Consider the following 27950-nt stretch of genomic DNA (forward strand, 5'->3'; position numbering starts at 1 on the left):
TCCTCCTCTCCAGGGCTTCTTGCAAGCAATCAGAGACTACACCTGCATGCAGCCTCTCTTTGCTCCGTCCATTCCATGCCTCTTCTGGTTCTGGGAGACCAGGCAGGGGAGCTTATTGCAGCAGGAGGGGGAGACACTCATGACTCTTCACTAGCCTGACACATCTCTGCCTCTTGACCTCCCTCCTTTCACTTATCTGCTTCAGCTTCTGCCCTGATTCTGGATTTCTTTCCACCACAGACTCTCTCAACTCACTGAGCCTGTTACCCCTTCATCTTCTGACACCCCCTCTTCCCAGACTTCTCCCCCTGACTACTGTGATAGGAATTTTGAGGTCTTAGATATATGGTAATGTTCATAAGCGTACCAACCAAGCACGTACCAATCAGCACAGGAAAACCGACCTGAAACCATTTTGATTCCCAAACTGACCAAATGTTTTCCCTGCAAGGGGGGGGGGGGTCAGGGAGCCTTCCCATTGTCTCAGGAATTGAGTAATCAGCATTTTAATGGGTGACAGACTATCTGGAAAGACAATCAGGAAAGGCAATTAGATAACCTGGCAACCAGGAAAAACAACATTCAAATTTCTGTTTTAGACCGCCTTTTCTGTGATGTAGGTATGTTGTATCTGGGGGGGGGGGGGTCTTAGGTTACACCCCTTCTGTGATGTATGTATGATGTTTCTGTGGGTGGTCTTGATCTACAGTTTGGCAATTTCAAAAATCTATATAAGGCCTTGCGTGCCATTGTTTTGGGTTCCTCCTCCTCTCCTGCGGGTGAGGGGAGCACCCTGTTGCAACAGATCAATAAAGATCAGGCTTACTAGCTGCTTTGCTTCTCAATATTCTCTGGTTGGCCTCTGTTATTTTCTCCTACCAATAGGGAACCTAACGTAAGGACTCTATATGGGCTCTTGGATACCCCATAAGGGAAAAGGGCAATTTTTGTTTACAACACTACTCATCATTGTCCCACCATCATTCCCTGGGATCTGAGCCTTCTTCCCTTGATGGTTCCTCAGTTGGTTCCTCCCACCATTCCTCTGTGTCCAAACAGTCCATGACGAGCGGCAACCTGAGAGAGGCCATGAACTCTGAGCACTGGGAACAGCAGGTCAGATTTGCACACGTGACTCAGTGCAACGTCCATTCCTGTTATTTGTGGGCCAGCTGCTGGCAGGCAGAAGAGAACCTCTTGGTATTTTAATCAGCCTCCCTCCCCCATACTTTCTCCCCCTTTTTCGCTGCAGAGCACAGGGGCAGGCACATTCCCTCCATCCTTTACAACCTAATTTGGACTGACAGGCTGGAGTTGGTGCTTAGCAAGGCTGAGCCTCTCGGCTTCTCTGTTATTTTAACACAGACTCCTTTGCAAGCGCTTGAGGCAGAGGAGGGAGGGCAGAGGGCTTTACAAGAGAATGCAAACCATCATCTATATTCATGAACTGCCTCCAGGGGCACTCTCTCTCTTTCCAGAGGAGCTGGCTGCCCGGTTGCCTGCTGTCTGCAGTGATTTTTGCACCTCTCGGGCAGAATCACATGAGGGCCAGTGGAGGGGAGTTCCATTTAAGGCAGCAGCCCAAGAACAGGATCACAGGCCCATGTTTAAATAGCAGCATGGTTAGAGTCAGGAGTGTGCAGTCTGGTGCCAAGCCTGCAAAGGTCTGGAACATTTAGCATTCTCAAGGCAAGTGTCACACCCATGCACTACCCAGAACATTTGGAATCTGAGTTCTTTTGATGTGTTGGCATCTCTGGCTTGTTTTGATTCTGACAAAGCATCACATTTGAAGGATATTATCCAAAGTATCACAGAGACAGGAGTTCAAAGAATTATAGAGTTGCGCTCCCTTCCAACTCTACCATTCTACGCTTCTATGAAAGGAGATTCCAGCGAAAACATCATGAGGCGCTAGTCCATGGGTAGGCAAACTAAGGCCCAGGGGCCGGATCCGGCCCAATCGCCTTCTAAATCCGGCCCATGGACGGTCCGGGAATCAGCATATTTTTACATGAGTAGAATGTGTCCTTTTATTTAAAATGCATCTCTGGGTTACTTGTGGGGCATAGAAATTCGTTCATCCCCCCCCCCTAAATATAGTCTGGTGGGTGGGGCTGGAGTCAAAAGTGGATGGGATCAGAGCCCGAAATGGAAGGGGCCAGACTCAAGAGTGTCAGAAAAATGCTGATGTGTTAACCAAACTGAACCTGTAGACACACCAATGACAACAGGTTATCAGGTAGATGATACTGAAGAAGCATTTTCTGACACTACACTGTACAGAAGTGCGCTCGGCAAACTAAACTTCATTGCCAGATGTTGAAGACCTGCCACTGGAGTTAGCACGAATTTACTAAGCAGACATGTCAACAATCCTACAGGTGGGGGCACTCCTTTCTCTCTCCTTCATTGCTACCTTCATATTTCCCCTCCTCTCCAGCAGGGAAGCCAGCATGCCCCCCACATTGAGGGGGTGCTGTCACACGACACGTGACGCTGCCTGGAATGCCCCAGGTGGGGCAGGATGCGCAGAGGGCGATCTCCATGCCTGCTCATCCCAGCTGCTGTCTGGCTCCTGGACTGCCGAGCTGGGGCTGGGGCTGGGGAACACAGGGGGCACCCAGCAGCAACGGTGGGGAAGGTCCCCTCAATATTGGTGGGGCACTGCCACCTGCCAAAAAATATTGGGGGATTTGAAGCCCCCTCTGCCCCCTATACCCGACGCTGCTGCTCCCCAACCACATGAATCAGGCCAAGGGCCACCTGAAACTGGGCGGAGGGCTGCATGCAACTTTCAGGTTGCAGATTGTTCACCAGTGTCCTATATGGACCATCTGAGCTGTCCAGTCCCGCCCCCCCCCTTTTTTAACGAAGGCAAGATTCTCGGATATCTCCTGTCTGGAGCTCCCCAAGCTGATCTTGCTGGCATTTCCATGTGTCTCACCTCTGAATTTATCAACTGAACACCAAGCTGGACAGTTGGGACTTCTCCACTTCTGGTGCGCAGGTTTGTATCCTGAGAAATCAACAAAGACAAACGGTTGATTAAGAATTGTCAACACACAGAGTTAAGAACTGCATGGCTGGATCAGATGACAAGTCCATCAAGCCTGGAGCACCGTCCGCGCACTGTCAGCTATGTGTCTATTTGGAAAGCCCACTAGCAAGGGGATGCTGGGTAGCTCAATTGGTACGAGCATGAGACTCTTAAACTTAGAAAAGAGGGAGGGATTTGCTGGATAAGCTTAATGGGAGTTATCATGGTGGATTCCTTTTCATCGGTGTCTGGATTGATCCTACAATGACTGAGAGGAAACAAGGAGGAGATCGAAGTAATAGGGTTCTGTCTGGAAAGACTGAATTGTCCAAATTCGATGGTTCAGTCTATAGAGCAGGCATAGGCAAACTCAGCCCTCCAGATGTTTTGGGACTACAACTCCCATCATCCCTAGCTAACAGGACCAGTGCTCAGGGATGATGGGAACTGTAGTCTGAAAACATCTGGAGGGCTGAGTTTGTCTATGCCTGCTGTAGAGCATGAGACTCTTCATCTCAGAGTCATGGGTTCAAGCCCCATGTTGGGCTAAAGATTCCTGCATTGCAGGGGGTTGGACTAGATGACCCTCGTGGTCCCTTCCAACTCTAAAATTCTATGATTCTATATAAGGTGAAGGGACGGGCCCAGGGATGAGTGTATCCGTAGGTTCCTCTCCATGTCTCATTTTCCCAATCTTATGTTGAGTTCTCCATTCCACTTTGCCAAACAGAGCAGCTGTCCAGCAGTGTGGGAGGCACATTACCAAGTAGAAGAGGGACTGTCCACAGGATCCACAAGGACTAAGGGCAGGTCTGCGGAGGTTGTGGCATCAGCAACTTCCAGGTGGTCTAATTCAGGGCTGGGGAATTTGTGGCCCTCAGCGATGAGGAGCGTCATGAGGATCAGTCATGACCAGAAATGGAGTAGGTCACTAGAGGAAGAGTGGGTGGAACCCTGAACGGGAGTACCAAGGTGGTCCACAAACAAACAATTATGAAAATACGGCTACCTGTAATTAAAATGCATAGTAATACAACCATACATCCATAATTTAAATATATGACATACAAGTCCATTAAACCAGCATAACACTTGAAACAGCAATCGAAAACAGGAGACCCAAGTCAGAAGCTGTGTTTTCAAAAGCCGGCAGAATGCCAGTACTGATGGGACCCCCAGTATTTCAGCAGGAAGAGAATTCCACAGCAATGAAAAAGACTGTTGATGTGCTACCACAAGTCAATAACCATCAGGCCATAGCCAAAACTAACCAGGTCTCATTTGTAGATCTTAATGCTCTTTACAGTGGAGGGGCAAGGTTAGAATATACCAGAAGATTTTGCAGCAGGTCCTGTTGCCTAGGGTTGCTATTACCTGGATGGGAAGGTTTTCTACAAGAACTCCATTCCTGCTACTGTCTGACACAAGCTTCCGATAGACACGATTACTTAGTGGCAGCACAGAGAAGCCCAAAGACTTTGGTGGAATTTCCAGGTCTCCATCCGGATCTGGTGGGCAAGCAGGGATAAAACATCTTGATTAGTCCTCCATTGCAACGTGGCAGGGATGCTTTCAAAATCCTCCTCGTCCAAAATTTCTCCCCAGGCTCCTGAGTTGGAAACCAGCCGATCTCGTCTCAAGAGGAATTGATGTTTGGGGCTGCTGGTCAAGATGGACCTTGCAGCCCCAAACATCAGGAGATAGAAAGAGCCTGATGGATCCAGCCCATGGACCATTTAGTCCAGCATCCTGTTCTCACAGGGGCCAACCACAGTGGTCTATATACAGTATATAGTACCAGAGTGCTACATACATTCTTAACCAAAACTGACCATCAGGCCACTTCTGACAGTCCATAATCCAAAAATGAATCAAATGCCTTACCCCAGATATAATAATAATAATAATAATAATAATAATAATAATAATAATAATTTATTTATACCCCGCCCATCTGGCTGAGTTTCCCCAGCCATTCCGGGCGGCTCCCAATCAACTGTTAAAAACAATACAGCATTAAATATTAAAAACTTCCCTAAACAGGGCTGCCTTCAGATGTCTTTTAAAGATAGGATAGCTGCTTATTTCCTTGACATCTGATGGGAGGGCGTCCCACAGGGCTGGCGCCACTACCAAGAAGGCCCTCTGTCTGGTTTCCTGTAACCTCAGTTCTCACAGTGGGGGAAACTGCCAGAAGGCCCTCGGCACTGGATCTCAGTATCCGGGCGGAACGATGGGGGTGGAGATGCTGCTTCAGGTGTATAAGACCGAGGCCGTTTAGGGTTTTAAAGGTCAGCACCAACAGTTTGAATTGTGCTCAGAAACGTGTTGGGAGCCAATGTAGATCTCTCAGGACCAGTGTTATGTGGTCTCGGCGGCCGCCCCCAGTCACGAGTCTAGCTGCTGCATTCTGGATTAATTGCAGTTTCCGGGTCACCTTCAAAGGTAGCCCCACGTAGAGCGCGTTGCAGTAGTCCAAGCGAGAGATAAGCAGAGCATGCACCACTCTGGCAAGACAGTCCACAGGCAGGTAGGGTCTCAGCCTGCGTACCAGATGGAGCTGGTAGACAGCCGCCCTGGACACACAATTAACCTACACCTCCATGGACAGCTGTGAGTCCAAAATGACTTCCAGGCTGCGCACCTGGTCCTTCAGGGGCACAGTTACCCCATTCAGGACCAGGGAGTCCCCCACACCTGCCTGCCCCCTGTCCCCCAAAAACAGTCTTGTCTGTCTTGTCAGGATTCAACCTCAATCCGTTAGCCGCCATCCATCCTCCAACCGCCTCCAGACACTCACACAGAACCTTCACTGCCTTCACTGGTTCTGATGTGAAAGAGAGGTAGAGCTGCTAAGCGCCACATCTCATCTTGAGAACCCCCCACAAATCATTTCACACTCCCATATGGTCTTATCTCACTGGGGGGTTGGTCCAGAGGGGCAGACTGAGCACTGCCCCACCAGCATCAGTCCGCCTTCCTACTTACAACCAAGCCAGGGGGGTGGCCCTGCCTCTCAGCTTGCTCCTCCTTAGCCTTGCTACTGCTATAATAGAACTCAGCAAGGAGGAGGCTGTCAGGCCCATCTTGCCTGGCATCCTGTTCTCCCAGTGGCCAACCAGATGCCTATTATTGGAAAGGATTTGAGCCCAAGAGCACTCTCCCCTCAAGCAATTTCTAGCATCACTGCTTCTGACTGTGGAGGCAGAATATAGCCCTCATGCTTAATAGCCCTCTCCCCCATAAATTTGTCCAATCCTCTTTTAAAGCCATCTGAGTTCGTGGCCATCAATGTCTCCTGCAGCAGTGAGGTCCATAGCTTAGCTAGGCATGGTGTGAAGAAAGACTTATGAATCCTCCAGCATTCAGTTTCATTGTGGATCTGCCAATTCTAGCACTACAAGAGTGGGAGAAACACTCATCTTTCCAAGCCAGGCATAATTTTATCAATTTCCACCATTTTATTTTTTTTAAAAAAATGATATTTATTAAAAGTTTAAAAATTACAGAAAAAAGAAGAAGAAATAATAACAGTAAAGTAGAAAAAGAACAATAACAAAACATATAAAACATATAAAAGCCATACAACAATACAGCAAAAAAGACAGACAAAAAAGAAACTAAAACACACATCCAGTATTCCATGTCTTTACCTTTCCTTTACTTGTTTCATCGACCTCCTCACACCTCCCTTTTTTTGTATTCTAGTTCAATTCACTATTTCAGCAAGTTGTTCCCATCTTTCTCAACTTTTATTCTGTAGTTTATCTTAACGATCTAACCTTGAATTTTTTCAATTTAACCCATTATCAATCAACTTTTACTTAATTCTTTGTTGCATTTCTACTAAAAGCATGTAACTTCATTCCCGCATCCTTCTAACACTCATTAATTTTACAATGTTTCTGTAAGTATACTTTAAATTTTTTCCAATCTTCTTCCACCGACTCTTCTCCCTGGTCTCGAATTCTGCCAGTCATTTCCGCCAGTTCCATAATCAATTTCCACCATTACCTCCCAGAGATAAAGACTTACTTTTTTTGAAGTATTCAATCACCAGGGCAGTATCATCCGAGAAAGCTGTTGCTCCATCCCGTCCTTGGAACAGGTAGGACATGTTCCACGTTGGCTGCTCAGGAGGTCCGGCAGCTGGAGAAACCTGGTGATCAGTGAAAAGTGGAGGAAGCCCAGTCAGGGTATCAGAAGAGAGACCAGGGGGATCTACAGCAAAGTGGCTTCCTCCTGTTCTGTATGCTCCATTCTATTCCCTCTCCCATCTGGTTTCCCACCTGATTCCCCCACCCTCAACAGCGGGGAGAGAAGACCCCAATGCACTCCTCTGAAGGGACAGCGGAAAGGAATGATCTTCAATATCCCACAAAGAGAAAAGAAGTCCCAGGCAATTTGGACTTTTGAAGGAGCCTGCTTCCACATTCCTCTGAAAACAGTATGCAAGTGGTCAATTCCTGTCTCTGAGAGTAAAAAAGAAGTCAAGACTAAAGAGGCTGAAAGATTTTGCTGCCTGGGCATGTGAGGAGCCCTTTCCCAGAGGTGTGTGTGTGTGTGTGTATGTATGTATGTGTGTCAGCAGACACAGGGCTGGTCCTCAGCAGCTGTTTCTGATACTCTACATCACCATGAGTTTGTATTGAATTATAATAAATGCTTGTTTCCTTCTGTTGTGCTTTTGATAGGATTATAAAGATGGCGACGTTACAACGTGTGCAGAGGAGGGAGGCCAAGAGGACCAGCATTGGAAAGTGGAGCAGTGGGTGTTGGGATGTGTCCAAGGAAATGGGGGAGGGGGGCAATTTGCAGGCCCCCAGTTGGCTCCAGCCCACCGGCTGGCAGCAGGGCAAACTCCAGTCCTTGGAACAGCATCAAAACAGTGGCACACAGCTTCAGAAGCCTTCAGAAGCTTGAGCACGCTTCACTCAGCAGAGTGAATAACATGCAACAGAAGTGGTGGACAGAGGCATATGTAAAGCATATTTACAAGCAGTTTATTCAGCATAGTTCGGGACAAAGAAAAACATGTCTGCTCTCTTTCATGTCCAAGAACAGGAAGCATAAGCAAAAGCTATACTCAACGGAAGTTCCCAGCAGGCTGTCCTGGAAGTATACAGACATGTGACATACAACAACTCCACATGCCTGTTCTTAAGGTGGAACGGAACATCGATATCCTAACAGCGGGTACATGGCAAGCTATCGGCAATCTGGTGGCACACTCAACGAGTGCCTTTGCAACTCTGGGGCAGATAAAAGACAGCCCTTCTTTATGCAGCACATAGTTAATGCAAGAGGCAGAAATGGCCACCAAACTAGATGGCTTCAAAAGAGGACCAGACAAATTCATGGAGGATGAGAGGGCTATAGATGGTGACCATCGATGGTGACCTGTTGGAGGCAACAGTGCTTCTGAAGACCAGTTGCTAGAGACCAGAGGAGGGGAAGGGAGCTCTTGTGCACGGATCCTGCTTGTGGGTTTCCCATAAGCATCTGGTTTGCCACTGTGAAAAGAGGGTGCTGGACTAGTGGCTTCCTTATGATTCTATAACACATCATCAAGGCTGAGAGCTATTTATTTTATTTATACAAAGAAAAAATCCCACCAAGAAGTCAATTATGGATTAGAAACCAGGACAGGGCCCTATTTCGATGTACTGTATTCACATTCATCAGCTAACTTTTAAAGGGTCGTGTAAGTTTGAAGACTTTCAATTTCAATACCTCCAAATTGAAAACGCACAGAAAAGCTCAAGATACACATTGATCTACCCACACTTGTTATCCTTGAGAAACGTAGAAAATAACAGGATATATTTATCTGAAAGTCTTCAAACTTAATTGACTTCTGACTTCTGCTCAATGATTGAAACTAAGACCTCCATGACGAATCTGGACTAACATGAACTAATCTCTACGCATAAACTCTTATCTCTAATTCTGTAATAAATTATTGTGTTATACATATTTTTATGAGTTTGAGTTTGTAATCTCTATTTGAGTTTGTAATACATACTTTTGAATGGATTAGTTTTTGTTACTATTGACTATTGATTTGCGAGCAGGGACCACTCCCACTATTGAAACTTACATTGGCCTGAGTTCTTGGTGTGCTTTTTTTCTTGGTATATTTAATAACAAGAACTCCAATTTATTTTATTTAGGCAGAAGCATCCTCAGAAGGGGTTAACCTGGGCACTGGCTGCTCTCCCCTCAGCACCCTGAGAGCAGAGATGCCCATTTCAGCTTGACCACAGAGTCAACAGAGTGACAGTGGGGGGGGGGGCACTGCTGGGGTGGCAGAAGGATCGAAGCTGATTAGCCGCCACATAAGATTCACCGGCGGAAAGCCATTAACCTCCCTAAGCAGAGCTCGGCCTTCCCTCAGAGATCCAGGGAACTAAGTGCATCGATCAACCTTTTGCACCCAGGGGAAACCATGGAAGCCTCTCTCTCTCTCTCTCTCTCTCTCTCTCTCTCTCTCTCTCTCCCCTCCCCTCCGACCTTCATCTGGGAGCAGATGAAAGGTGGGGCAGTTATTATTGCTGTTATTTTGCCTTTCCCCCAGACAGGGGCTCAAGGCACCTTGCAGCTAAAACAGAAGCAGCTAAAAACCTAGGAGGCGGGTGTCAGGGCTGCCTCAAGTCTCAGCTCACAAAAGACCAACGCCTTTCTTTTCTTATATACAAAAGTGTTTATTGCAGTTCATTGTTTGCTTCAGATCCGAGGCGCGCAGCCCTACGTCTGCTAGGCTTAGACCGCTGAAGTCCCTTCTGAATCTGTCCCTGCCCTGCACCAGTTTAAGAGGCTTGCGCTGCTCCACCTCTTTCTCTCTTTCCTTTTCCGCAGGGTCTTTCTGCCCGCTGGGGTTTCGCCCCTCCTGGATTCCTCCGACGCGGAATCAGACTGCTCTTGCCCCCTCCTGCGGGCTTTGGGACCTGGCCCCTCCTCCGGGCTCCCTGTACTTCCGCGCGCCTCTACATTTGAACTTGGCGCGCGCCCCCAACCTCTAACTTTCCTTTTGACAGCTACGCTACTCCCTTCACTACTCCCCTCCCCTTCCGGGAGGGTGGCTTGCTCCGACCTCCCTCCTTTCTCTACTGCCGGAGCCGCCTCCCCTGATACACTGGAACCTCCACCCCCTTCGCTGCACTCTGGCGGGGAGGCTGGTCCTGATGCCCAGCTGCCACTTTGGGATCCCCCGCTGGCCCCCTGCTCCTGACAAGTCCCCCCTGGGGCTCCCCTGGCCTTGACCACCGGCGCCCCCTTCTGGGAATCCTCTGATTCGCTGGAAAGACTCATGGAATCTCTAGAGTCATTGTCATCCTCTTCCTCGCTGTCCTGGGATTCATCCCCATCGCTCTCCATCTCCTGCCTACCCTGTGCCTCTGTCCCTGAACCCCTGACAGCGGGGAATCATTAAAACACAATTAAACATTAACACAAATTAAATTTCCATTTCACTTTTGATTTGTATACTGCCTTCCTGCATTGCTAGGCACAAGGCGGTTTACAAGATCTCCATGGCTCTTTCTCTTACCAGTTGCTTCCATTGTTCTTATAAAGCCTTGGCATACAGATAATGACAATAAAAAGCATAACAGCACCATCTCTTTCATTAAAAGCAGCCAGTTCCCAAAAGCCTGTAGGAAAAAGGATTTCACCTGCCGGCAGAAGGACAGCAAGGAGGAAGCCAAGTCTAGCTTCTCTAGGGAGGGAGTTCCAAAGTTGCCTGGGGGCAGCCCTCTCCTGCGTCCCCACCAGGAGTCCCTGTGAGGGTGGGGGGAATCGAGAGAAGCCCCCCACAAAAAAGTTCTCAGAGCCCAGGCAGGTAAGTATGTGGTCTTTCCAATAGCCTGGGCCTGTACCATGTAGGGTTTATAAGTCAAAACCAGTGCTTTGAATTGTGCCTGGAAACAGGCTGGCAGCCAGCGGAGCTGTTGTAAAAAGGGAGTCACCTGCTCCCTGTAACCAAATGCTAACTCTACCTATTTCACACTTTGTGAAACAATATTGTTATGTTGATGATTCATTGCATTTCTATTCTACCTTTTCCTCCAAGGAGCTCAATGTGGTGTACATGGTTATTCCACTCATTTAATCCCCATTGCACCACACTGTGAGCTCCACTCTGACTGAACTTACCTACAGGGATACCTTGGTTTACAACCATAATCCGTTCCGGAGGTCCGGTTGTACAGTGGTACCTCTGGTTGCAAACGGGATCCATTCCAGAGGCCTGTTCACAACATGAAAAGCCCACAACCTGAAGCGCCGTATCTGTGCAGGTGCGCGGTGCGATTTGGTGTTTGTGCGCATGCGCGAAGCGCGATTTGGTGCTTGTGCACATGTGCGAGCGGCGAAACCCGGAAGTAACCCTTTCTGGTACTTCCAGGTTGCCGCGGGACGCAACCTGAAAAAACATAACATGAAGCAAACGTAACATGAGGTATGACTGTAAACCAAAAGAGTTTGTAACCCAAGGCGCGCTTTCGCCAATGGGGCCTCAAAAAAATAATAATTGGTTGTAATCCGAAAAAAGGGACATACACTTCAGGGTTTGACGTGGTTGTAATCCAAAACGGTTGTAATCCAAAATGGTTGCAAACCAAGGTACCACTGTATATGTAAATCTGCCCCAGTGAGCATATGTCCAGGTTGGTGGGGGCTGAATGTCCCAGAGGAGGGTACTGTGAACACATGCAGTCCCAACCCCAAGATGCCCCCCCATACACTGAATAAAAAATGCAGAGATGGCAAAAGTGGGCTGAGCTTGCCATTAAAGAATGCAAGAGGCATAACAACAGTCTTTAGAAAGGGACTTTAAGTTCAGCTCCCCTGGAGCAAAGCTTAGAGTAAAACTGGCCACTATTTCCAAAACTCATGCAAGGAGTGCAATGTCTGGACAGCTAATTGTGCCCCATACTCTGTTTCTAAGGGACACCACTGCATGCCTTCTAGCCATAAGCATGCTCAGCCCATGTTGTGCACCAAGGAGTTAAATGGCTTGCCAAAAAGCACATAGGGAAGGGAGGGGGGAAGAAGGGGGAGGAAATACCATGACAGTTCAATTCCCTCCGCGGATTAATTTGTAATTCAATTGCTAAATGCAACCCTGTGTGCGGCAAGCATGATTTATGGTATGTAAAGCAAACCACACTGGGTTGGGGGTGGAGGTGTTGCGTTCTTGTCTTTTGCTTCTCTAAATCCTCCTCTTGCTTCTGAGGCTAAATAAGAGATATCAGCTTTCAGAAGTTGTCCCTTAAGAAGAAAATACCCTAACCTCCCATTACGGATCAGTCTGATCCCAAGGCTAAAATGAAGACATCGCCCTGCCTGCCCTGGGAAAAGGAACAAAATCACTGGCTTTCCTGTAAGGAAAGTGGGGCTTTCAAAGGGCAAGAGGAAACCAAAAGTGAGGAAGCTCCCTCATACAGAGTCAGAGCCTTGGTCCTTCGAACTCAGTATGGTTTACACTGCCTGGCAGCAGCTCTCCAGGGTTTCAGGCCAAGCAGAGTCCCAGCCCCACCTGGAGGTGGCAAGGATTGGAACTCGGAAGCTGGCAATAGCCCTCCCGGACTGTTGCACACATTCATTGCATTTTTCATTGCATTCCATTTCACATTCAGATTGTGCAGCACCTTTCTGTATTTCTACGCACAAGGCCATTTGCAAGCTGATGCAACAACAAAAAGGTAAAGATAAAGGTACCCCTGACCAGAGTCGTCCAGTCGCGGACGACTCTGGGGTTGCGGTGCTCATCTCGCTTTACTGGCTGAGGGAACCGGCGTTTGTCTGCAGACAGCTTCCGGGTCATGTGGCCAGCATGACAAAGCTGCTTCTGGCGAACCAGAGCAGTGCATGGAAATGCTGTTTACCTTCCCGCCGGAGTGGTACCTCTTTATCTACTTGCACTTTGACATGCTTTCGTACTGCTAGGTTGGCAGGAGCAGGGACCAAACAACGGGAGCTCACCCTGTCGCGGGGATTCAAACCACCGACCTTCCAATCGGCAAGCCCTAGGCTCAGTGGTTTAGACCACAGCGTCACCCTGATGCAACAACAAAATATACAGCAAAGACCAGGCATCTTATAACAATCCAATCCAATACAAAGAGTCATAACAAAAAAAATATGATTGGAAGCTAAACAACCTATCAAACAAAGTAATACTCAATGATCCATGAGAATATAATAGTAGACAATAAAATTAACTCTCAAAGTACAGTGGTACCTTGGGTTACATACGCTTCAGGTTACATACGCTTCAGGTTACAGACTCCGCTAACCCAGAAATATTACCTCGGGTTAAGAACTTTGCTTCAGGATGAGAACAGAAATTGTGCTCTGGTGGCACGGCAGCAGCAGGAGGCCCCATTAGCTAAAGTGGTGCTTCAGGTTAAGAACAGTTTCAGGTTAAGTACGGACCTCCGGAACGAATTAAGTACTTACCCGATGTACCACTGTAGCATCAAATAATAACTAAACAGAAATTCACTCTCAGAAGTTACAGTAAACCATTACTAAGGTATAATCAATAAAAACAACAGCAAGTCACAATGTATAAAATATCACAATACATTAAAAAAAAATGTAAAAGGCTCTAATTGAGAAACAAAGTCACATAACTTATAAACTTTTTTTAAAAAAACAAAAAACAAAAACCTCCTCTTCTTCCTTCCTAGCTGTTTCTCCTGTTCTTAAAGTCATGGCCTGGCAGAGGCTTCTGTGTTATGCTGACTGAATTCAAAGTATACCCCTCTGAAGATGGAGGAGCATGGTGCACAGGAATGTAGAAGGCTGACTTATACTGAGTTAAGCTCAGCATTGTCCACACTGTGTGTGTTTGGAGCACCACAGTTTAAGAAGGATGTTGACAAGCTGGAAGTTGTGCAGAGGAGGGCGACCAAGATGATCAAGGGTCTGGAAATCAAGTCTTATGAGGAATAATTGAAGGAGCTGGGTATGTTTAGCCTGGAAAAGAGGAGACTGAAAGGAGATATGATAGTCATATTCAAATATTTGAAGGGCTGTCACATGGAGGATGGAGCAAGCTTGTTTTCTCCTGCTCTAGAGGTTAAGACCTGAACCGATGAAGAACTGCACTCAGAGGTGTGAATTTTAAAGGATGCTTATATGTGTCCACCTGTGCATGGTTTCTGAAAGGGTGGCTTACGTACGCTTGCCTTCTAATGGAAACTGAATGGAATTTCTCCTCTATTCCCACTCAGCGACAGAGCGCACTGCATGCAGAAGGGACTGAGGTGCAATCCCTGGTGTCTCTGGCTTAGGCTGGAGAAGGGCTCTCCCCCAGGATAAAAAAGAAAGGTAAAGACCCCTGGATGGTTAAGTCCAGACAAAGGCGACTATGGGATGCGCCACTCATCTCACTTTCAGGCCAAGGGAGCCGGCGCTCGTCCACAGACAGCTTTCCGGGTCATGCGGCCAGCAGGACTAGACTGCTTCTGGCGCAACAGAAACCAGACTGCACGGAAACACCGTTTACCTTCCCACCGGAGTGGTACCTCTTTATCTACTTGCACTTTGACGTGCTTTCAAACTGCTAGGTTGGCAGGAGCTGGGACAGAGCAACGGGAGCTCACCCCGTCATGGGGATTTGAACCACTGACCTTCTGATCGGCAAGCCCAAGAGGCTCAGTGGTTTAGACCACAGCGCCACCCGAGTCCCTTTACCTTCTCCCAGGTTAGCTGCTGCCAATCAGTGCAAAGGTAGCTTTTTCTAATACTACACAACAAATCTGCAAAAAAGCTGAGAAGGGAGACTGGCCAGTTCCACTGGGCCATTTAATTGAAAAGCCTTCCCTAAAACCAACATTCAATCAGGGCTTTTAAAGAAAATTAACAGGGTGTATGTGACGAAAGGAATAAATTTTCTCAGCCCAGATGGCTCTGCTAAATCATTTATGCCGCCAAACCTGCCTCCTTTTTGCCAGCTTTGTTTGGCACCAGGCCTCATCAAAGAGGCTGTCAGCTGAATCAGGATGAACCCCCTTTTGATGGGACTTGGCTGCAAATGTCTTCCTCTTTAGGCTAATTTCCCCCCTCCCCACTGGTTCATCCCCTGAGGGGCTGTTTCTTAAGTTGTAGGAGCCAAAAGGAATCTGTTTCGGATGGCAGCTTCCTTCATCTTGGCAGGAAGGGATGCAAGAGGTAAGGTAGATGTGGTCCACAAAGAGGCTTTGGAGGAACTGAAAAGGCGGATAGGTACTGTGAGCAAGCCTGAAATCCTCCCTCCAATTACAAATTGGATGAAGAGCAAAACAAACAAACAAAGCAAGCACACTCAGGGCCCTCCAGCAGCATTTCTTCCTGCTGTGCCTGACTTATGCTGGGGAGAGCAATTCAAGCCTCTCCAATGCAACTGAGCAACCCACTAGCCATGGGCCTCAGGTAGGGGCCTCCACCTCTTTCTGTGCAGCCCTGAGCTCAGAGAGCAAGAGAGAAGGAAGGAAGGAAGGAAGGAAGGAAGGAAGGAAGGAAGGAAGGAAGGAAGGAAGGAAGGAAGGCTATATGGATATGGATGAATGGACAGATGGGCCATGCACAGGGGTGTGTTTGGTCTTTTAAATTTCAGTGGTGCCCTCTGTGAGGCCAAAATCCAGCTCCCTCCACTTCTGGCCTTGCATTCTGTGTGATGCTCTGCCGTGTCCTCCTTTGCTCAGCGCCCAGTGTGGGGGAACTGGTTGTGCTGCCCTAAATCCACCTCTGGATACTTTTGGCTGGCCACTGTGGGAACACGATGCTGGCCTGGATTGGCCATTGGCCTGATCCAGCAGGCTCCCTATCTCTCCTTATGTCCTTCCCCAAGGCAGAAAACTTTCAAGCGACACTTGGCTAGTACCTGCGGGTGTCCTTGGTTGGTGACTTGCGGGACCTCAAAAGCCTCCATTGGAGGATCTGGGAAGGTGATGTCCTTCTCTGGGACCGGGTGATCATAAAGCGGCCGGGCCTTCATCTCTTTCCTTCAGAGGGAGGAAGGGAGGGGGAGAATGGAATTATAGGGGTTGTTTGCAGCTACACCTTCAGAAATGTATTGCCAGATGTCTAAGAATGACAACACAACTCTAGGCCCATTTCCTCAGAAGCAAGGGTGGGAAAGTCTGTCCATTGCAAATTCTCTTGCTCCTTCCATCTTAAATTCACTTCTCCACATTTCTACATCAATTTGCTTTTTAAAAATAGTCTTCATAAAAATTCACCAGCATTTTAGTGCTAATTTCTCCTAACACACAACTTTTTGGATGCACATCTAATATGCACATTTGGCAAAGTAATTTCCCCCAATACAACGAATTTTTGTGTGCTATAGTCACAATACGTCCATTCATATGAACACGTTATCTCTGTATATGCATTTTTGCCAACACTACTAGGCTGGAGAACTGCACTGCGATATTTGGGAGAGCGTGACTTCTGACGAATGGCTGCATTTTGGTTTGTTTTTCATTTCTGGACAGCTGCAGTTCAGAAAGTTCAAGTTAGCTAGTTGCCTACATTGACCGAGAGTGGCTCTCTTTCACTCACCGGGGATGTTTGGTAGGATCTGCACTAAGGCAGAATCTATGTCCTCTTGTGCAAAGATGCTTAGGATTATGATTAAGACATGTATAGAACTGCCCTGTCCCATCCTGTCCCCCTTCATGTGCCTTTAGCTGGAATTCCTGCATTGCAGGGGATTGGGCTAAATCAGGGGTCAGCAATTTTTTTCAGCAGGGGGCCGGTCCACTGTCCCTCAGACCTTGTGGGGGGCCGGACTATATTTTTGGGGGGGAAATGAATGAGGGATGATGAGCGGTGCGTGAAAGGGCTCAGGAGAGGGGCTGCTTAAAATGGCGGCCGCTCAAGCTGCTGCTGGCACCAACAAAGCCCAGCCTCCTTCCTTCTCTAGGCAGGGCAGGGAGAAGCCAGGAGGAGGGAGGGAGGAGGCGCCACTGTGGTGTGTGAGGGAGAGGGGAGAATGGTGCAGCCCGAACGATCAGAATCAGATCCAAGTAGCGATTCCCGGACTGTCCGTGGGCTGGATCCAGAAGGCAATTGGGCTGGATTCAGCCTTAGTTTGCCGACCCATGGGCTAGATGACCCTTTTGGGTACCTTCCAACTTTACAGTTCTTTGATTCTATTCTTAGCAGCCTGTTGTGATTTCTCCCCACTTACATGTAAGCTTTGACGTTGTTCACTATCCGGCCAACGGCTAAGACAGTGCTGTCGGGTTGTTCCAGAGGCTCATTGATCCCCTTGAGGAATACCTGAAATCAGAGAGAACAATGATTACCAAAGACCTGGTTCTGCTCTTAACACATGTTCACAATCATCAACCCTTCCCCTCACTTCTGCCCTAAATGTTACTTCTTAGCATCTTTGACTTCTCATAACTTCTTATTTCTTCCATTTCTTATATATTCCCTTCTTACATCTCATCTCATCTCATCTGTAAGCTCCTTATGCAGCCACTGGTTTCTTTAGATGCCTCCCACTTTTCTTTCTTGTTAGAATTGTCTGCTTTGTGCCTTCAATATTTCACCTTTAAGAAACTCCCATCCATCTTGTACTCCCGTCTTTTGAGTATTTCTAGCTATGGAATCTCACCCAGCAGTTCCTTAAGTTTTTTGAAACCAGCCTTTTTCAAGTCTAGAGTGCATGTCCAACCACAATAAAAAAAATCCTTTTTTTATTTTGACTATGGCAGACCAACACGGCTACCTATCTGTAACTGTCCAACCACACTCAGCTTTCCCTTGCCTCTGGGTCATGAAACCCAAGAGGACCTGATCATCATTTCCTCCCAAGGTTTACAGTACTTCCACTTTATTAATCAGTTCTTCCCTGTAGGTGAGGACCAGGTCCAAGATAGAAAATCCCCTTGTTGCTTCTTCCATCTTTTGGAAAAATGAAATTGTCAGTGAGGCAAGGGAGAAATTTGTTGAACCTTATATTCTTGGCAGAGTCTAACAGATATCGGGGCAGTTGAAGTTTCCTTTAACTACTATATCTCTCCTTTTTGAATGTTTGGCAATCTGCTCCAGGAAGGCATCACCCAAGTCTTCAGTCTGGCTTGGCGGTCTATAGCTGACACCACTGTAAGGTCCTTGTTGCTTCCCTCTCCTACAATTTTTACCCATATGCCCTCAATCTGTTTTCCATGGTATTCCATGCTCCAGGTCATGAATTTCATCACAAGTGTACATATTCTTTATGTATAATGCTGCTACTCCCTACCTGCTTGGTCTATTCCTTTTGAACAGGTTATACCCCTCAATTTCTACATTCCAATCATTAGTCTCATCCCACCAGGTTTCAGTAGTGCCTATTAGGGTCATATTAGCCACTTTGCATCAAGAGTTCAAATTCATCTTGCTTGTTTCCCATACTCTGAGTATTAGTATAGAGACAACTGAAACCATGAGTCATTCCCTTCCTTCTTGCAGTTTCCTGCCCTTTATCAGGTTTCTGGGGCACCTCCTCAGTTTCCTATGCATCAATCAAGCTACTATCACCAGTACCAGTATTATCCCTTGTCATCTGTAATATTGTCTCCCTCTCCGTTAAGCTCTCCTGATCAGGTGGCATCCTCCAAATATTGTTGGGCTTCAGCTCCCATCAGCCCCAGCCATCATGGCCAACTGCAACTAACGGAGGAGCAGAATCGGGGGGGGGGGGATTTGTGCTGTGAGCCCCTCCATGTTATGCTCAGGTTGTATATATTTGCAAATAAAACAATCTATCCTAAAGACACCACAGTCTCCACCGACCTTCTTTCCAAGGAGACAAAACCTAGAGTGAGTGCTGGAACCCCTGGAAATTCTCACTGCTCAGAGACTGGGGTGCTATGTAACAATATTAAGGGGTTTTTTTAATATAAAAAGGTACCTTAAAAGGCGGGGAGGAACCACAATCATTCCTGATGGAGGAGAGTTTCCTCCTATTCCTTCACTTTCTCATTTCCACCAATACAACAAAATTAATGGAGACAGGATCTCTAGCAAGCAGGGATAGAAACTGGGAGAGGAAAGGAGGTAGGAAGGGAAAGGATCCATCCATTCCAGACCCTTGATCATCTCAGTCACTGTCCTCTGCACATATTCCAGCAAGTCAACACCTTTCTTAATTAATTAGTTTCCATTCATTTAAAGTCACCACATGCTGTGTGAAAATTCCCCACCTTTCTATGTTCTGAAATTGTCGCCAATCTATTTGGTCAGCAGAAATAGGATTGCAGCTGCAGGCACTTTCAGGGCATATGACCCCAAAGGTCTTGGCACTGGCCTGGTGCCACTCACCTCCTCAGAGGTCCCAAAGATCGCCAATTCCACCTCGCCCACCATTTTGGATTTGCCGGCCTGAGCCTTACCTCCAAGCCTGTGTAATTCATTCCAGGGTAGCGGGGGATGAGACTGCCTTTACGGATTATGGTGACATGCAGCTTGGTCCCCGCTGGGTCCTTCTTCCTAGGCTGTTTGGGAAAGAACGAAATGCTTAAGGTGAAATGGGAATGGAGAGAGAGAGCAAGCAAATGAGGCAGCAAACCAAGAGTTTCTCAGCAGTCCAGATTACTCTGCGTTGGCCCTGAGCAGCCATAACAGCAGGCACTGATAATTAAAGCCCATTGTCCTCTGGAGTGCCCTGTCTAGAAAGATCAATGTCATCAATCTTTCCCCTTTGGCATTTAAACATTTCGCAGCCCAGGAAGACCTGCCACCAACCTCTGTGGGAAAAGTAAATAATGTTTGGATCAGCAGAGAAAAGAGGCGAGGGCTGAGAACACGTTATACATTTAAAACACACTGTTTCCCCTAAAGGGTCCTGGGAACTGTAGCCTGCCTCTCACAGAGCTATGATTCCCAATGCCACTACAATTCCTAGCACCAACACTGAACTGAGGGCTGTGAGGGACTGCCCTTTCTTCCCAAACCCATAAGCAGACTTGCCACAAAATGGTGACCCCCTACAGATTTCTTCAGTGTGAGTAAAGCAGCCATGCTTGGGCCGCCAGCAGCTTTGGATGACCATTTGGGATCATGAATAAATCAGCCGGAGAAACACAAAGAACCGCATGGAAAGCTAATCTTGGGGCCACTGGAGTCTGCAAATGGACTTTGGAGCAATCACACCACAAGACAGCTAATCATTATTACCTCATCAATACAAGCACTCTCCTTAAAAATCACTGCTCAAATGAGGGGAAATGGCGTATGGAATAAAGGTCAGGTTTTTAATGCAGAGAGGGAGGAAATTAACAGGCGTTACATTCTGCGCTGCGTGAAACCTTCACAAAAATGCAGAATTCCTCTCCCCCATACCCGCCCAGGATGCAGCGGCTCCTTCTGAGGCAGAGGAAGACAAGCCCATCTTACCCAGAGCTGATGAGTTTTAGGTTTGTCCCCCTCCTCCTCCCTACAAGGACAGCAATTGAGTCTGGGGGAGAGGAAGAAGCTGACAGCCACTGCTATCCCCTGGAACAGATGTACAGTAAGTAGGCAGCAGGCAGGTGGGGGCTGGCTGAGGGCAGATGGGCAAGGTAGGGCCCCATCCTCCCCAGTCAAGCAGTTCCAAAGGTCCCAGGTTCAGGGGTGCTGTGAGGGAAGGACTTTGGAGCCCATATGGATTTTCTTCTGGAAGCACATAAAGCGGGAAAGAGTCCTAAACTTGCACTATATTCTACTACGGTTCCAGAAGGGGCTTCACTGTGTTCCGTTCCAGTTGTCTCACCTAAAAGAGGATACTGCATTACAGAGTTGGGAGAGGTTCAGGACAGTTCCAAGAAAGAGCTTCTTCCCAGAGTACAAACACGGAACTCCCTCCCAGAGGAGGCAGCAAGGGCAACCAACCTAGATGGCTTTAAAAGAGGATTAGAAAAGTTCATGGAGGATAAAGCTATTGTTGGCTGCTGGCCAACATGGCTCTGCTCTGCCCTCCACAGAAGGAGGCGGTAACACTTCTGAGCGCCAGTTGATGGAAGCCCCAGGAGGGAAGAGGGCTGCTCTTGTGACTGGGTCCCGCTTGCTAGATTCTCGTAGTGGGCATGTGGCTGGCCCCTGTGAGAAGAGGATGCTGGACTCAATGGGCCCTTGGCCTGATCCCGCAGGCTGATATGATGTTCTTATGCTTAGTTAGGGGAAAGTCATGAAAACAGAATATGATACGATAATCTTTATTGTCATTGTCCCATACAGAACAACGAAATTGAAAAAATATACATCAGACATTCAAAAACCAACAATACAATATACTCCCACAGAGACTACCTTACACTACATTTAAAACCGAAATCACATTTGGATAGAAAATGTTTCTCAGGTGGCTAGTCCCAGTCTTTATAACCCTGTCCCTTCTTCCAGAAGGGGATGTGGGTGGCGCTGTGGGTTAAACCACAGATCCTAGGACTTGCTGATCAGAAGGTCGGCGGTTCGAATCCCCTCGACGGGGTGAGCTCCTGTTGCTCGGTCCCTGCTCCAGCCAACTTAGCAGTTCGAAAGCACTTCAAAGTGCAAGTAAATAAATAGGTACCGCTCCAGCGGGAAGGTAAACGGCGTTTCCGTGCGCTGCTCTGGTTCGCCAGAAGCGGCTTAGTCATGCTGGCCACATGACCTGGAAGCTGTACGCCGGCTCCCTCAGCCAATAAAGCGAGATGAGCGCTACAACCCCAGAGTCGGCCACAACTGGACCTAATGGTCAGGGGTCCCTTTACCTTTACCTTCTTCCAGAAGGCATAAGCTGAAAGAGATCATTTCCAGGGTGCACACTATCCTGCACTATCTCTGCAGCTTTCTTGTGACACCTGGAAGCATAGATTTGATCCAAGGTGGGAAGAGTGCACCCAATTATTCTTTCTGCAGTCTTTACAACCCTGGACAGCATTGTTTTTCCCCTGACTGTAAACTGCCATGTGAATGCAGCCTGGCTCAGACCAGCTTGATCTATGTTGACTGGAAATGGCTCTCCAGGGTTTCAGACAAGAGGTCTCACTCCATCCTGCCTGGAGATGTCAGAGCTCAAACCCAGGCGAAGCAGATGATGGCCCTTCCCCTCTCTTAAAGGGACCCCTGGGCTCTGGCTTACCACATTTACTCGAGCACATGCTTCTGACTTCTCAGGCTTTGAAAACCTGAAACATTTTCCCATCACGGATTATTGCCTTTGCATAAAGATTTCCTGGGCCTGACCCCAGTGAACTTCAACAAAACGCTTTTTTGTGAGTGAGGCTGCTGCAGAATGTAGTGTGTAAGCCTGGAATTAGGAGGTTGCCAACAAAGGTCCGTATAGTTAAAGCTATGGTTTTCCCAGTAGTGATGTATGGAAGTGAGAGCTGGACCATCAAGAAGGCTGATCGCCAAAGAATGGATGCTTTTGAATGATGGTGCTGGAGGAGACTCTTGAGAGTCCCACGCACTGCAAGCAGATCAAACCTATCCATTCTGAAGGAAATCAGCCCTGAGTGCTCACTGGAAGGACAGATCGTGAAGCTGAGGCTCCAATACTTTGGCCACCTCATGAGAAGAGAAGACTCCCTGGAAAAGTCCCTGATGTTGGGAAAGATGGAGGGCACAAGGAGAAGGGGACGACAGAGGATGAGATGGTTGGACAATGTTCTCGAAGCTACAAGCATGAGTTTGACCAAACTGCGGGAGGCAGTGGAAGACAGGAGTGCCTGGCGTGCTCTGTTCCACGAAGAGTCGGGCACGACTAAACAACTAAACAACAACAACAACAGGAGGTTGGATCCCAACATGCGGGGAAAGTAAAGATGCCTCCTCTGGAGGTGAGAAGAAGACTGTCTCGGAAGACAGATGGTGCATTCGAAATAGTCCTCTGTGTCAGAAAAATTTCCAACAAATGGGAGCACAGCAAAACAAGGAAGAGGCTAGGTGAGAACTCCCTTAAGCAACATCTTCTCTTCTCCATGCAGTAGAATCAGAACTCATGCACACGTCCCTTATCCACAGTGGTGTGTGGATCCACAAGCAAAAGTGGGTGGAGCAACATACACTAATATTCTCACACAACCCTCCCTGTTCTCCATCTGGGCAAGCAAGAGGCACTATCAGAGCTTGAGGCCAGGCAAAAATATTCAAGGAGGGTGCAAAGCAGAGCAAGTGAGAGGCTGGAAACTTGGAGGGAGCCCTGAGGGCCAGACAGACACGCGTAAAGGTAAAGGACCCCTGACAGTTAAGTCTAGTCGCAAATGGTTTTTCCGGGTCATGTGGCCAGCATGACTAAGCCGCTTCTGGCGAAACCAGAGCGGTGCATGGAAACGCTGTTTACCTTCCCGCCAGAGCAGCACCTATTTATCTACTTGCACTTTGCCGTGCTTTCAAACTGCTAGGTTGGCAGGAGCAGGGACTGAGCAACGTGAGCTCACCCTGTAGTGGGGATTTGAACTGCTGAACATCTGATCGGCAAGCCCGAGGCTCAGTGGTTTAGACCACAGCGCCACTCTCTACAGTAAAGCACTTGTTTATTCATGACAATCCATCTTTGAAGATGGATAGCAACCTATCAGGGCACATACAGGCCAGGCCTTTAGATTGCTTGCATAGATCATCCAAGCCTTGGGTGGGGACCTTCTCCAGCCCAAGAGCCACATTCCTACCTGGGCAACTGTCTGAGGACCACAGGCCAGTCATGGATGAGTCAACAAGGCAGAAGTGGGCACTGGAACGCATGCCACATTTAACTTGGCCTGGCAGGCAACTGTGTGCATACACTCCCACTCCCCTCTCTAACCTCCATCCAAAAAAGAAGAGGCATTAGCAGACATATTCTAAAAAATGGTCAAGGAGGGGTGTGTGCAAAGCACAGTAATTGAGCTTTGGCCTGGGGAGAGCTCCAAGGGTCAGACAGAGGGGCCTGAAGGGTCACATTTGACCCCCCAGGACCTGAGGCTCTGCACCCCAGTCTGCCTCCCCCAACCATCAAAGCATGTGGGCAGCTTCCCAGAGGAGGAGGCAGCACTCCGAACAGAGGTGGGGAACCTGCAGCCTTCCAGACATGGCTTAACTCCAACTCCCATTGCCTCCAGTCGGCTTGGTTAATGGCCAGAGAGAATGGAACTCAGCAACCAAACATGTGAACAACCATCTATGTCTTCCACAGTGGTCCAGGCCTATGGTGATGGCACAACTTGCCCTTTCTGAACCTTAAGTTAGGTGTGGGCTGAGAAGCCAATGGTACATATGCCCAAGGTTGGACAGCCAGGCAGCTAACGGGAGCAGATTGTGGGATGTGGCTTACCAGCACTAGGGCACAGTGGTAGTGGTGAAAGGGTTGCAGGTACTTCACAGGGATGATGTATTTGGCCAAGATCTCTTTGGAGTCTTTGTCGGCCACGATCAGGGAGATCCCTGGAAAAGAAAGAAAAGGAGGCAGACTCATTAGCACATGTAATTAAAATCCCTCAGGGCCAATGTGCACCAAGCAGGAGGGGATTTTCAATTGTTTTTATCAGAACAGTGAAGCAGAACACTGCATTGCATTGCTTTTGCATCTCACCTTCTCTCCAAAGAGCACATGGTTCTCTCCTTCCTGATTTAATCCCCACAACAACCCTGTGAGGTAGGTTAGGCTGGGAGAGGCAGTGACTGGTTCCCAGGGTCACCCATGAGCTTCATGACTGAATGGGGATTTGAACCCTGGATTCCCAGATCCTAACCAAGACTTTATTAAAATTATCTGTGGGATGCAGCTCAGTGGTGGAGTCCTTCCTTTGCATGGAAAGGTCCCCTGCTTCCATCTCTGGAATCGCCAAGGTAGGCTGTGAAGAGCCTCTCTCTGAAACCACGAAGCACTGCTGTCTTTCAGAGAGGAAAATGCTCAGACAGACCCCTGGCCTGCCATGGCACCCGCCAACTTCCTATGTTCCTATACCACCAGCATCCAAATTGAAAGCGCCCACATGGGATCTTCAACTTGATTAACTAATCTAATGTACATTCATAGCTTTTATCAAGGCTGATGAGTTTCTCAAGCAGATGAGGCAAAAATCAATGTTACCAATTAAGGGCGGTAGCTCACTTGAGCATTGCTCCTAATCAGATTTGGTATAGGAATCTCCTAATCACCATCACCATCATCTAGTGTAAAGAACAGAGAGGGTTTTATTATTAATTTCCATTGTTTTACAGTTCGCAAAACCTGACCCTGCGAGGTTGGATGAGGCTATTCCACAAACTTCCTTGCAAAGAATGGGGGTAGATCTGCATCTTCAGCATCCAGAGATCCAACATATGCTATGAAAAAAAGCCTGGAAAGTTTCCCCAGGGAGGGGCAGTCACAGTCTCGTAGCCTAAACTACCTCACAGGGTTGTTGTAAGGATACAGTGGTGAGGGAGGTGTGTGTGCCACCTTGAGTTCCTTGGAGAAAAGATAGGATATAAATATTGTTACAAAAGTTGGGCACCATCCCCACTCACTGTCGAGCAGTAGCAAGATCCCAGGGTGGGGGGCTGGGATGCCAGGCACTCATATGGGGTCTGTGTTGCTCTGGAGAATTGAGATACAGTGAAGACTGCCATAGTTTTAAGGAATATGGTTTAGTCATGTATTTATACCTTCTGTCTGAATGGAGGGAGTCCGGATCTTACAGCAGGGTCATTTCAAGAGGGACTTGTTCCCCACAGCAATGCAGCCCTGTAGTTCAAGGCCTCTCTCCCAGCCTCCCTTCAGCCAGCCTGCCCAAGATGGATCCCAGTCTTTCTTCTCCCCTTTCTTCCTCCCAGCACACCTTGCTCTAAAGACACTCTCTTCCTGTCACTTCTAACCCACACCCCATCACCATGGCAACCTATTTCTGTCCAGGCCCAAGATTCCTGTTAGATGGGCCATCAACACCTTTTGTCTGGTCAGTGCCTCTATCCCAGGTGAGGCCCTGGCTTGGAAAGGAAGCTGAGTCTGTATTTTTCCACTGGCCTCCAATCTGTCATGGGCCAGGAGTCAGCTTCACCTGCTGAGCAGCAGCCTGAAGGAGCAGAAGGTGAAGTGACTCTACCTGCTGCTGATCAGCCTTCTTGCTCCTGATAAGAACCAACTGGCTCCAGCTTTCTTAAGCAGGGTCTCCAGCCTCAGTCAGTTGCTGAAAAAAACATTCTTCGTTCCTGACCAGACCTTGCAGCTTCTCGCCTCTCGTGACCTTGGACCCTCAGCTTTCTTGACCCCCAGATCGTCTGACTATGTGAACTAAGATAGTCCTGACCTTAGGACTGGAGTGGACCTTGTATACAGCCTCTGCCTCCAGGCAAGTACCCCCCCCTGAGACTTGGCTGGTTGGCTGGCTTCTCCTTCCACTAAGCTCTGCCATGGCTGGCAGCACAGAACTATGACACAATCTTCCTTTCAGTACTCCAAATAATCAAAATCCTACCTTTTATTAATTTGGAGGGTTTAGTGGGGGGGGTCTCCCCTAATCTAAAATGAATGAATGGATGAATGAATGTTGAACTTAGTGATCCCTGAGGCTTCTTGCACCCAGGATGCTGCTATGACAGCTTTCTCCTAGGCATCCAAGCAGTGCGAGGGAGAAATGGGGTGGGGGAGGGAGAACTGGCTGGTGCCCCCACTCCTATTCCTGTTTCACCACCAGGTGAAATTGGGAGAAGGGGGAGGTGGGAAATTCTTCACCTGAAGGAGCGTCTCCACCTCCATCGTTCCACCTGGACACTGAGGTCCAGCGCCAAGGGCCTTCTGGCGGTTCCCTCGCTGCGAGAAGCCAAGATACAGGAAACCAGGCAGAGGGCCTTCTCGGTAGTGGCACCTGTCCTGTGGAACACCCTCCCACCAGATGTCAAAGAGAAAAACAACTACCAGGCTTTTAGAAGACATCTGAAGGCAGCCCTGTTTAAGGAAGCTTTTAATGTTTAATAGGTTATTGTATTTTAGTGTTCTGTTGGAAGCTGCCCAGAGTGGCTGGGGAAACCCAGCCAGATGGGCGGGGTATAAATAATATATTATTATTACTATTATTATTACTATTATTATTATAATAGATCTAGGTGTTCAAAGTGATGAAGGACTAAGGTGTGAGGGTGGCCAATGGGAGGCAGTTCACTTAACTCTTTTCATGAGCACTCAACAAGGCTTGCTGCAAAATATGGCAAAAAGAGTGTGCGAATTGAGGTGAGTCATTTGTTTACACAACCCTGCTCTGATTTGCGACCCTCACCTCCCACAAAATGTTGGCATGAATTTCCCACATTTCTAAACTGAAATCAACAAGCATCAAGCAAAAGGCTCGTGTGATTAAAAATAGCCTTCTTCCACTGGTATGTTATTCTTTGCATTGCTTGTGAAAATGCCCTAAAATCCTCAGGGGCACCCAGTTGTCGCTGTTGCTGTCCTTGGTGCTGAACTGTAGTCTATTGCTATTGGGAGGTGCTGTAAATGTTGGTGCCTTGTTGCTTAAGATAAACATAGCTCATCAGTACAGCAAAGTGTGGCCCTACTGCAATTAGATCGACTGACCCCATCATGAAACCTTATCTGTTTTCTCCTCCATCTACCCCACAATTCACACTTATTTATCTGAATACACTTTTTGTTGTTGGGGGAAAGGAGGGGAACCTTGATAATGTGCTAATCTTGCCCTGCTAAAGCAGAACATGAAATCCACAAACAGAGAAGGAACCTTCTAAATAAAGGGCACATAGAATAGAAATAATCAGTGCTAACCACCAAAAACAGAACAGCAGGAGAATAAGCAGGCTGTAGGGATGCGGGTGGCGCTGTGGGTTAAACCACAGAGCCTAGGACTTGCCGATCAGAAGGTCGGCGGTTCAAATCCCCGCAACAGGGTGAGCTCCTGTTGCTTGGTCCCTGCTCCTGCCAACCTAGCAGTTCGAAAGCACATCAAAGTGCAAGTAGATAAATAGGTACCACTCCGGCGGGAAGGTA

The 27950-nt window shown here is 47.9% G+C and overlaps 1 protein-coding gene across 3 annotated transcripts in view; it reads right to left on the minus strand.

Annotated features, from left to right (window-relative positions):
- CCDC33 (coiled-coil domain containing 33) overlaps nt 1–27950 on the minus strand; it is a 168107-nt gene that overhangs the window by 88824 nt on the left and 51333 nt on the right. For all 3 annotated transcript variants that reach the window (XM_081019942.1, XM_081019940.1, XM_081019941.1), the window contains 7 exons: nt 24300–24409; nt 19420–19521; nt 17226–17317; nt 15912–16032; nt 7076–7199; nt 4415–4548; nt 2948–3019 (listed from right to left, as the gene is read on the minus strand). In XM_081019942.1, coding sequence (XP_080876068.1) covers nt 2948–3019; nt 4415–4548; nt 7076–7199; nt 15912–16032; nt 17226–17317; nt 19420–19521; nt 24300–24409 — 755 coding nt within the window. The remainder of the gene's footprint in view (nt 1–2947; nt 3020–4414; nt 4549–7075; nt 7200–15911; nt 16033–17225; nt 17318–19419; nt 19522–24299; nt 24410–27950) is intronic.

This window comes from Podarcis pityusensis (assembly GCF_964106645.2).
Source record: "Podarcis pityusensis genome assembly, chromosome: 9".
Classification (NCBI taxonomy): domain Eukaryota; kingdom Metazoa; phylum Chordata; class Lepidosauria; order Squamata; family Lacertidae; genus Podarcis; species Podarcis pityusensis.